The sequence below is a fragment of the Megalobrama amblycephala genome, linkage group LG23, assembly GCF_018812025.1.
Source record: "Megalobrama amblycephala isolate DHTTF-2021 linkage group LG23, ASM1881202v1, whole genome shotgun sequence".
NCBI classification, from domain to species: domain Eukaryota; kingdom Metazoa; phylum Chordata; class Actinopteri; order Cypriniformes; family Xenocyprididae; genus Megalobrama; species Megalobrama amblycephala.
The window spans coordinates 1,837,466-1,848,894 of NC_063066.1; the positions used below are offsets into that span (position 1 = coordinate 1,837,466).

The 11,429-nt window shown below is 41.6% G+C and overlaps 1 protein-coding gene across 1 annotated transcript in view; it reads left to right on the forward strand.

Annotated features, from left to right (window-relative positions):
- The window catches only part of ltc4s (leukotriene C4 synthase), a 36,526-nt gene extending 26,794 nt beyond the window's left edge, over window positions 1–9,732 (forward strand). Inside the window, exons 2-6 of the mRNA XM_048175666.1 lie at window positions 267–364; window positions 1,005–1,104; window positions 1,192–1,262; window positions 9,148–9,229; window positions 9,304–9,732. Coding sequence (XP_048031623.1) covers window positions 304–364; window positions 1,005–1,104; window positions 1,192–1,262; window positions 9,148–9,229; window positions 9,304–9,454 — 465 coding nt within the window. The 5' untranslated portion in view covers window positions 267–303 and the 3' untranslated portion in view covers window positions 9,455–9,732. The remainder of the gene's footprint in view (window positions 1–266; window positions 365–1,004; window positions 1,105–1,191; window positions 1,263–9,147; window positions 9,230–9,303) is intronic.
- Window positions 9,733–11,429: the final 1,697 nt, after the last annotated feature.

Here is an 11,429-nt window from a genome sequence, read left to right on the forward strand (position 1 = left end):
TTATGTAAATATAGTTCTCTAGAAATGGGCTTGTTTGGTGTGTTTATTCAGTGCTTTATTCATCTCTTGAATGATTTGTGCATTTTAACCTTGAGTTATTGAGTTTTGGTCATTTTAATATATCAAGGGAAAAACCTCTCTAAGCTCTTGCTGCACCTGCTGACAGATTTGACTATTAGTGATGTAATGTAATATCTGACCCGCCCAATCCATTCATGCTCATATAAGTGATTAAGGAAGAGCCGGTGTGTGTGGTTTTGACACAGAGAGAGAGAAAAGCATCTGTTCTCATTGTCCCCTGGAATGATGCTGGATCAGGTGGTGCTGTTAGCAGCGGTCACAGTGCTGGGATTGCTGGAACAAGGTAATGTCTGGAGATGAAGTCAAATCAATGTTTGTCAGTTTGTACTGTCATGGGTTCAGAAAAACTACAGTATGATGAAACATGCTTGAGCAACATTCTTTCAATAGGACATGTCTAAGAATGGACAATAGTTGTGTTGTTGAATGTGATAGTTGGACTTTAAACTAGGAATCATGTTACGCCTTGCAAATGGACTGATTAAAAAAAAGTTAGGATACTTGAAATGAGTGAACAAGTGTGAAATGCACTCGAAGTTCTTTTAAAAACAATACTAAATGGTTAGACGTTTCAAATAAGACTTCTTAAAATTGTTTACTTAAATTTATAGTTCACTTAAAATTAAAAATTTGTCATTTGTTCCAAACATTTATGACACAAAAGATATTTTGAATAATGTTGAATTCAGTTGGCAAAAATTTCCATTTAAGCTTAAGAACAAAAATCACTCAGGAAAGATTATTTGTCTCTACAAACAATATCTCTTTGCTTCTCAGGTGAATGTTTTGTTTTAAGAATGACCTATTTTTAAATGAAATAATAACGGGATATTTTGCAATGTGTGTCAGAAATGCATTTACCTCAAAAATCCGTTTAAAACCGCGTTTATAGAGATGTGGTAAACGTGTTTCCTTCCCTCCAGCATACTTCTCTCTGAAGGTGATCTACGCGCGGAGAAAGTACTCGGTTTCGCCGCCCGCCATTACCGGACCGCCGGAGTTCGAGCGGATCTTTCGAGCCCAGTAAGTTCGCATTTACATACCTGACATGAATGCATCGACGACTTCCCTCCTTTGTCTCATTTGTCTGTCATATTCTTGCTTTGACAGAGCGAACTGTTCGGAGTATTTCCCCATTTTCGTCTTCTCACTTTGGCTGGCTGGAGTTTTCTTCAGTCAAGGTGAGTTTCTCTGAACTGAACCACCAAGCATTATCATCAGGTGGGCTAATGCCTACTTGTTCTCAAAGAACAACATATTAATTAATCGTGATAAAATGCAGCTGTAATTTTGTGGTATCAATAAGACTAGCTCAACAAATATCAGATATTTTGAGCTTCTGAAAATCAACCCAAGGTAGCTCGCCTGGCCAAGCTAGTTAGGCTGGCATGTTTTGGTGGTTTATCATTGCATTTAGCACAACATTTTCTAGAATTCCACAGAGAAACGCTGTACTGAACATTTTTTGATTTGTTTACAGTAATTGAGAGCATCAAATTTTTCATTTGAATGAATGAAAATGCTAGGATTTTTGGGCATTTGGTCTGCTCTGCTGGTTTTAGAGGGGTTTTGGTGCTCTTGACGGATGGTGAGTCTAGAAAACCGCCTTAGAAATATCTACAAAAGGGAACTTTCACTTGTGAGAAGTGTACAAATAATAACCAAAACAACACGGAAGAGGTAACTATAGATTAAAAAACCAAAAAAAAGTCTATCTAGATTAAACAGATCTCACATTTGACATTGGCTTATCACATAATCTCAAACCACAAATTTGCATGTAAACAAAAATACTTTGAAAATGTTTTTCAATTATGCAAAACAGTGCAGTCCTGTTGCTGTGTTGTGCTCTTTAAAAACACCTCAGTTCAGATCTAAACTAATTAAACGGGCCTAAATTAAGGTGGTGCTAGGTTAATTACTATTATACACTATTAAAAATAAAGGTTCTTGATTGGCCTATGGTTCATTGAAGAACTTTTAACATCCATGGAATCTTTCCATTGCTGTAATAGTGGGGAAAAGGTATGGAAGCTTGTTTCTTTTCACCATGAACTAATAAATAAAAAAGGTAATTGCAACTTATCACAAAGTTCTGGAAAAAAGTCAGAATTGTGACACATTAAGTCGTGAGATCAACTTTTTAAAAGAACCGTTATTTTCTTAGTGTGAAAAACATTTTAATAATATAAAGCACCTTTTTATGGAAGCTTGTTTCTGCCACTGAATAAAAAAATATAATTGTGACTTTATCTCACAATTCTGACTTTTTTTAAAATCAGAATTTCGAGATTTAAACTTGCATTTGCGAATTATAAAGTCAGAATTGCGACATATAAATTTGCAATTCCGACTGTGATCTCACACAATTCCAACTGTGATCTCATCCAATTCCGACTTGATCTCACGCAATTCCGATTTTCTCACGCAATTGCGACTTTGATCTCACGCAATTGCGACTTTGATCTTGCTCAATTGCGACTTTGATCTCGCTCAATTGCGACTTGATCTCATCCAATTCTGACTTGATCTCACGCAATTCCGACTTTGATCTCATCCAATTCTGACTTGATCTCACGCAATTCCGATTTTCTCACGCAATTGCGACTTTGATCTCATCCAATTCCGACTTGATCTCGCGCAATTGCGACTTTGATCTCGCGCAATTGCGACTTTGATCTTGCTCAATTGCGACTTTGATCTCACGCAATTGCGACTTTGATCTTGCTCAATTGCGACTTTGATCTCGCTCAATTGCGACTTGATCTCATCCAATTCTGACTTGATCTCACGCAATTCCGATTTTCTCACGCAATTGCGACTTTGATCTCATCCAATTCCGACTTGATCTCACGCAATTGCGACTTTGATCTCGCGCAATTGCGACTTTGATCTTGCTCAATTGCGACTTTGATCTCACGCAATTGCGACTTTGATCTTGCTCAATTGCGACTTTGATCTCGCTCAATTGCGACTTGATCTCATCCAATTCTGACTTGATCTCACGCAATTCCGATTTTCTCGCTCAATTGCGACTTTGATCTCATCCAATTCTGACTTGATCTCACGCAATTCCGATTTTCTCACGCAATTGCGACTTTGACCTCGCTCAATTGCGACTTTGATCTCGCTCAATTGCGACTTTGATCTCGCTCAATTGCGACTTTGATCTCGCTCAATTGCGACTTGATCTCATCCAATTCTGACTTGATCTCACGCAATTCCGATTTTCTCACGCAATTGCGACTTTGATCGACTGTAACAAGCTTTCATACCTTTTTCCCCACTCGGAATTGCGTGAGATCAAAGAAGATATTTTGAGCTTCTGAAAATCAACCCAAGGTAGCTCGTCTGGCCAAGCTAGTTAGGCTGGCATGTTTTGGTGGTTTATCATTGCATTTAGCACAACATTTTCTAGAATTCCACAGAGAAACGCTGTACTGAAAATGTTTTGATTTGTTTACAATAATGGACAGCATCTAATTTTTCATTTGAATGAATGAAAATGCTATGATTTTTGGGCATTTGGTCTGCTCTGCTGGTTTTAGAGGGATTTTGGTGCTCTTGACGGATGGTGAGTCTAGAAAACCGCCTTAGAAATATCTACAAAAGGGAACTTTCACTTGTGAGAAGTGTACAAATAACCAAAACAACACAGCAGAGGTAACTATAGATTAAAAAACCAAAAAAGTCTATCTAGATTAAACGGTTATCACATCTGACTGGTTTGTCACCATAATCTGTCATCTCACACCACAGAAAATGTTTTTCAGTTATGCAAAACAGTGCAGTCCTGTTGCTGTGTTGTGCTCTTTAAAAACACCTCAGTTCAGATCTAATCTAATTAAACGGGCCTTAATTAAGGTGGTGCTAGGTTAATTACTATTATACACTATTAAAAATAAAGGTTCTTGATTGGCATATGGTTCATTGAAGAACCTTTAACATCCATGGAATCTTTCCGTTGCTGTAATAGTGGGGAAAAGGTATGGAAGCTTGTTTCTTTTCACCATGAACTAATAAATAAAAAAGGTAATTGCGACTTATGTCACAATTCTGACTTTTTTCCGGAATTTTGTGAAATCAAGTCAAAGTTTAGCTACAAAAGTTTAGCTTAGTCATGAGATCAACTTTTTAAAAAAACATTTTCTAAGTGTGAAAAACATTTTAATAATCTAAAGCACCTTTTTATGTAAGCTTGTTTCTGCCACTGAATAAAAAATATGATTGTGACCTTTTATCTCACAATTCTGACTTTTTTTTTTTAATCAGAATTGCGAGATTTAAATTTGCAATTGTGACTTAGATCTCACGCAATTCCGACTCGATCTCATGCAATTCCAACTTGATCTCCCACAATTGCGACTTTCTCACGCAATTCCGACTTGATCTCACGCAATTCCAACTTTGACCTCATGCAATTCCGACTCGATCTCACGCAATTCCGACTCGATCTCACGCAATTCCGACTCGATCTCATGCAATTCCGACTCGATCTCATGCAATTCCGACTCGATCTCACGCAATTCCGACTCGATCTCACGCAATTCCGACTCGATCTCACGCAATTCCGACTCGATCTCACGCAATTCCGTCTTATTCCGACTTTGATCTTGTGCAATTCCAACTTTGATCTCACGCAATTCTGACTTTGATCTCGCGCAATTCCGACTCGATCTCACGCAGTTCCGACTTTGATCTCGCGCAGTTCCGACTCGATCTCACGCAATTCCGAATTGATCTCACGCAATTCCGACTCGATCTCACGCAGTTCCGACTTTGATCTCGCGCAGTTCCGACTCGATCTCACGCAATTCCGAATTGATCTCACGCAATTCCGACTCGATCTCACGCAGTTCCGACTTTGATCTCGCGCAGTTCCGACTCGATCTCACGCAATTCCGAATTGATCTCACGCAATTCCGACTCGATCTCACGCAGTTCCGACTTTGATCTCGCGCAGTTCCGACTCGATCTCACGCAATTCCGTCTTATTCCGACTTTGATCTTGTGCAATTCCAACTTTGATCTCACGCAATTCTGACTTTGATCTCGCGCAATTCCGACTCGATCTCACGCAGTTCCGACTTTGATCTCGCGCAGTTCCGACTCGATCTCACGCAATTCCGAATTGATCTCACGCAATTCCGACTCGATCTCACGCAGTTCCGACTTTGATCTCATGCAATTCCGACTCGATCTCACGCAATTCCGACTCGATCTCACGCAATTCCGACTCGATCTCACGCAATTCCGTCTTATTCCGACTTTGATCTTGTGCAATTCCAACTTTGATCTCACGCAATTCTGACTTTGATCTCGCGCAATTCCGACTCGATCTCACGCAGTTCCGACTTTGATCTCGCGCAGTTCCGACTCGATCTCACGCAATTCCGAATTGATCTCACGCAATTCCGACTCGATCTCACGCAGTTCCGACTTTGATCTCGCGCAGTTCCGACTCGATCTCACGCAATTCCGAATTGATCTCACGCAATTCCGACTCGATCTCACGCAGTTCCGACTTTGATCTCGCGCAGTTCCGACTCGATCTCACGCAATTCCGAATTGATCTCACGCAATTCCGACTCGATCTCACGCAGTTCCGACTTTGATCTCGCGCAGTTCCGACTCGATCTCACGCAATTCCGACTCGATCTCACGCAGTTCCGACTTTGATCTCGCGCAGTTCCGACTCGATCTCGCGCAATTCCGACTTTGATCTCGCGCAGTTCCGACTCGATCTCACGCAATTCCGACTTTGATCTCGCGCAATTCTGACTCGATCTCACGCAATTCTGACTCGATCTCACGCAATTCCGTCTTATTCCGACTTTGATCTTGTGCAATTCCAACTTTGATCTCACGCAATTCTGACTTTGATCTCGCGCAATTCCGACTCGATCTCACGCAGTTCCGACTTTGATCTCGCGCAATTCCGACTCGATCTCGCGCAATTCCGACTTTGATCTCGCGCAGTTCCGACTCGATCTCACGCAATTCCGACTTTGATCTCGCGCAATTCTGACTCGATCTCACGCAATTCTGACTCGATCTCACGCAATTCTGACTCGATCTCACGCAATTCCGTCTTATTCCGACTTTGATCTTGTGCAATTCCAACTTTGATCTCACGCAATTCTGACTTTGATCTCGCGCAATTCCGACTCGATCTCACGCAGTTCCGACTTTGATCTCGCGCAGTTCCGACTCGATCTCACGCAATTCCGAATTGATCTCACGCAATTCCGACTCGATCTCACGCAGTTCCGACTTTGATCTCGCGCAGTTCCGACTCGATCTCACGCAATTCCGAATTGATCTCACGCAATTCCGACTCGATCTCACGCAGTTCCGACTTTGATCTCGCGCAGTTCCGACTCGATCTCACGCAATTCCGAATTGATCTCACGCAATTCCGACTCGATCTCACGCAGTTCCGACTTTGATCTCGCGCAGTTCCGACTCGATCTCACGCAATTCCGAATTGATCTCACGCAATTCCGACTCGATCTCACGCAGTTCCGACTCGATCTCGCGCAATTCCGACTTTGATCTCGCGCAGTTCCGACTCGATCTCACGCAATTCCGAATTGATCTCACGCAATTCCGACTCGATCTCGCGCAGTTCCGACTCGATCTCGCGCAATTCCGACTTTGATCTCGCGCAGTTCCGACTCGATCTCACGCAATTCCGACTTTGATCTCGCGCAATTCTGACTCGATCTCACGCAATTCTGACTCGATCTCACGCAATTCTGACTCGATCTCACGCAATTCCGTCTTATTCCGACTTGATCTCACGCAATTCCGACTTTGATCTCGCGCAGTTCCGACTCGATCTCACGCAATTCCGACTTTGATCTCGCGCAATTCTGACTCGATCTCACGCAATTCTGACTCGATCTCACACAATTCCGACTCGATCTCACACAATTCCGTCTTATTCCGACTTTGATCTTGTGCAATTCCAACTTTGATCTCACGCAATTCCGACTTTGATCTCGCGCAATTCCGACTCGATCTCACGCAATTCCGACTCGATCTCACGCAGTTCCGACTTTGATCTCGCGCAGTTCCGACTCGATCTCACGCAATTCCGAATTGATCTCACGCAATTCCGACTCGATCTCACGCAGTTCCGACTTTGATCTCGCGCAGTTCCGACTCGATCTCACGCAATTCCGACTTGATCTCGCGCAGTTCCGACTCGATCTCACGCAATTCCGACTTTGATCTCGCGCAATTCCTACTCGATCTCACGCAGTTCCGACTTTGATCTCGCGCAGTTCCGACTCGATCTCACGCCATTCCGAATTGATCTCACGCAATTCCGACTCGATCTCACGCAGTTCCGACTTTGATCTCGCGCAGTTCCGACTCGATCTCACGCCATTCCGAATTGATCTCACGCAATTCCGACTCGATCTCACGCAATTCCGACTTTGATCTCGCGCAGTTCCGACTCGATCTCACGCAATTCCGACTTTGATCTCACGCAATTCTGACTCGATCTCACGCAATTCTGACTCGATCTCACGCAATTCTGACTCGATCTCACGCAATTCCGTCTTATTCCGACTTGATCTCACGCAATTCCGACTTTGATCTCGCGCAGTTCCGACTCGATCTCACGCAGTTCCGACTCGATCTCACGCAATTCCGACTCGATCTCACGCAGTTCCGACTTTGATCTCGCGCAGTTCCGACTCGATCTCACGCAATTCTGACTCGATCTCACGCAATTCTGACTCGATCTCACGCAATTCCGTCTTATTCCGACTTGATCTCACGCAATTCCGACTTTGATCTCGCGCAGTTCCGACTCGATCTCACGCAATTCCGACTTTGATCTCGCGCAATTCTGACTCGATCTCACGCAATTCTGACTCGATCTCACGCAATTCTGACTCGATCTCACGCAATTCTGACTCGATCTCACGCAGTTCCGACTCGATCTCACGCAGTTCCGACTCGATCTCACGCAGTTCCGACTCGATCTCACGCAGTTCCGACTCGATCTCGCGCAGTTCCGACTCGATCTCGCGCAGTTCCGACTCGATCTCATGCAGTTCCGACTCGATCTCACGCAGTTCCGACTCGATCTCACGCAATTCCGACTCGATCTCACGCAGTTCCGACTTTGATCTCGCGCAGTTCCGACTCGATCTCACACAATTCCGACTTTGATCTCGCGCAGTTCCGACTCGATCTCACGCAATTCCGACTTTGATCTCGCGCAGTTCCGACTCGATCTCATGCAGTTCCGACTCGATCTCACGCAGTTCCGACTCGATCTCACGCAATTCCGACTCGATCTCACGCAGTTCCGACTTTGATCTCGCGCAGTTCCGACTCGATCTCACACAATTCCGACTTTGATCTCGCGCAGTTCCGACTCGATCTCACGCAATTCCGACTCGATCTACCGCAATTCTGACTCGATCTCACGCAATTCCGTCTTATTCCGACTTGATCTCACGCAATTCCGACTTTGATCTTGCGCGGTTCCGACTTGATCTCACGCAATTCTGACTTATTCCGACTTTGATCTTGTGCAATTCCGACTTTGATCTTGTGCAATTCCGACTTTGATCTCACGCAATTCCGACTTTGATCTCGCACAATTCCGACTTGATCTCACGTAATTCCGACTTGATCTCACGCAATTGCGAGAGGGGAAAAGGTATGAAAGCTTGTTAAAGTCGATCAAAGTTGGAATTGCGTGAGATCAAGTTGGAATTGCAAATTTATATGTCGCAGTTCTGACTTTATAACTCGCAAATGCAAGTTTAAATCTCGCAATTCTGATTTAAAAAAAAAAAAAAGTCAGAATTGTGAGACAAAGTTACAATTTTATTTTTATTTTTTAATTCAGTGGCAGAAACAAGCTTCCATAAAAAGGTGCTTTAGATTATTAAAATGTTTTTCACACTAAGAAAATAATGGTTCTTTTAAAAATTGTTTACTGAAAGGTTCTTTGAGGAACCAAACATGGTTCTTCTGTGTGATACGAACAAACCCCAAATCCAGCATAAGAAACCTGATGATTTTCTCTCTCTCCAGCACTGGCAGTGTTCTTCGGGATCCTGTATCTTTACGGCCGGTATCTGTACTTCCACGGCTATGCGGAGTCCTCTCAGGGCAGGTAAAGCACTGTGTGTGATCAGTTGTGTTGATGTGTGTCCGGTCGTGTCCTCAGCTGTTACTGTGCTCTGGCAGGCTGGAGCCGCTGTACTTCAGTGCTAAGATGCAGTGGGTTCTGATCGCTCTGTCCGGGCTGGGCGTCATCTGCACCATCACACAGGCCTATCTGGGGCTGGACCTGCTGCTCTCCTTCACTCATGTGCTGGGCCTGACCGAACACACATGAGAAACAAGCAGGAGTTCAGGGTTTCCTTCAGAAGTTGTTCAATGATTTACATGCAGTCAGAATTAGTTTATATATCATTACATTTATGTATCAAATATAGGATGTTAATTAGAGGACAATCTTTTTGCATCCTAAATACAATTCAACATTTCTTTCTCTTCTTTTTCTTTTTTTTTGGTATAATTTTACAAAAATTACAATTTAACCAGAAATGACGCACAATAAAAATATTCTGATATTTTTGATAAATAAAATATTCTGATACTTTCTGATATTTAGTATGTTTTCTTTATATATCACGTCTCATATTTAATCTCACTGACACTGTTGTCTAACAAGGTAAACAAGCACTTTAACTTTAGAAATAAATTTAATTTGGTGTAAATTAGATTGCTCCAGACAGCGCAAACGTATCCAAGCCCTCAACTGAAAAATCTAATAAGTACATTTATTAATAGGAAATTTGAAACAACTAAAGATGGTGTTAATTTGGCTGCAAACAATCAAATCAATTACATATTTAAAAAAGCAGCACATAGAAGTGAATTGAAAAAGGCAAAACATATACTAAAAAAAACACCAAAAGATGAAAAACATGACTCAGACTGCAAAACATTAAGGAAACAACTTAGAAAATTATCAAATCCGAAACATGAAGAACCAAACAACACTGACACAAGAATGAATAGTGTTCAAAACTAAAACAATATAAAGATAGTTGGAGTGAAAAAGCAACACCATTTGGCCAATAATTTACAGGAAATATAACATTCAATAAACCATAATCAGTTCTGGGATATGTGGAATAATCCGAGCACAACAACACATACCAATACAAGATTTGGACAAAACATTTTGCAAACTTGTATAAAGAAATCCCACCAACACAACTCAACGACAGTTATAATCTGATCAAACAAAATATACAAACTTATGAAGACACAATTAAAAATAATCAAAATCCACTTGACTTCCCGATTACACATGAAGAATTGACAATTGGACCCTAATAATTTCAGAGGCGTTTGTGATCATTATTCTGAGGAAGTGATTTAACTGTATTTTAAACAATAGAATTATAGACTTCCTTAAAGGGTTCGTTCACCCAAAAATTAAAATTCTGTCATTTATTACTCACCTTCATTCATCTTCAGAACACAAATTAAGATATTTTTGATGAAATCCGATGGCTCAGTGAGGCCTGCATAGCCAGCAATGACATTTCCTCTCTCAAGATCCATTAATGTACTAAAAACATATTTAAATCAGTTCATGTGAGTACAGTGGTTCAATATTAATATTATAAAGAAATGAGATTATTTGTTGTGTGCGCCAAAAAAACCCCAAAATAACGTCTTTTTAACAATATCTAGTGATGGCCGATTTCAAAACGCTGCTTCATGAAGCTTCGGAATCAAATCAGCGGTTCGGAGCGCCAAAGTCACGTGATTTCAGCAGTTTGGCGGTTTGACACGTGATCCGAATCACTGATTCATCTCAAAAGATTCATAACGCTCCGAATCTTCCTGAAGCAGTGAAATCGGCCATCACTATATAAGTCTTTATTTTGTTTTTTTGGCGCACCAAAAATATTCTCGTCACTTTATAATATTAATATTGAACCACTGTACTCACATGACCTGATTTAAATATGTTTTTAGTACATTAACGGATCTTGAGAGAGGAAATGTCATTGCTCAGGCCTCACTGAGCCATCGGATTTCATCAAAAATATCTTAATTTGTGTTCTGAAGATGAACGAAGGTCTTACGGGTGTGGAACGACATGAGGGTGAGTAATTAATGACATTATTTTCATTTGTGGGTGAACTAACCCTTTAACAAACACCAAATCACAGAACTACTGACCACATTTACACCCTATCCTAATCAATAAACACACAAAACAGATCAAAAACCAAAAAATATTTGCATGTTTACAATTCTCAGAGTTCAGTGATATTGTATTTACATTC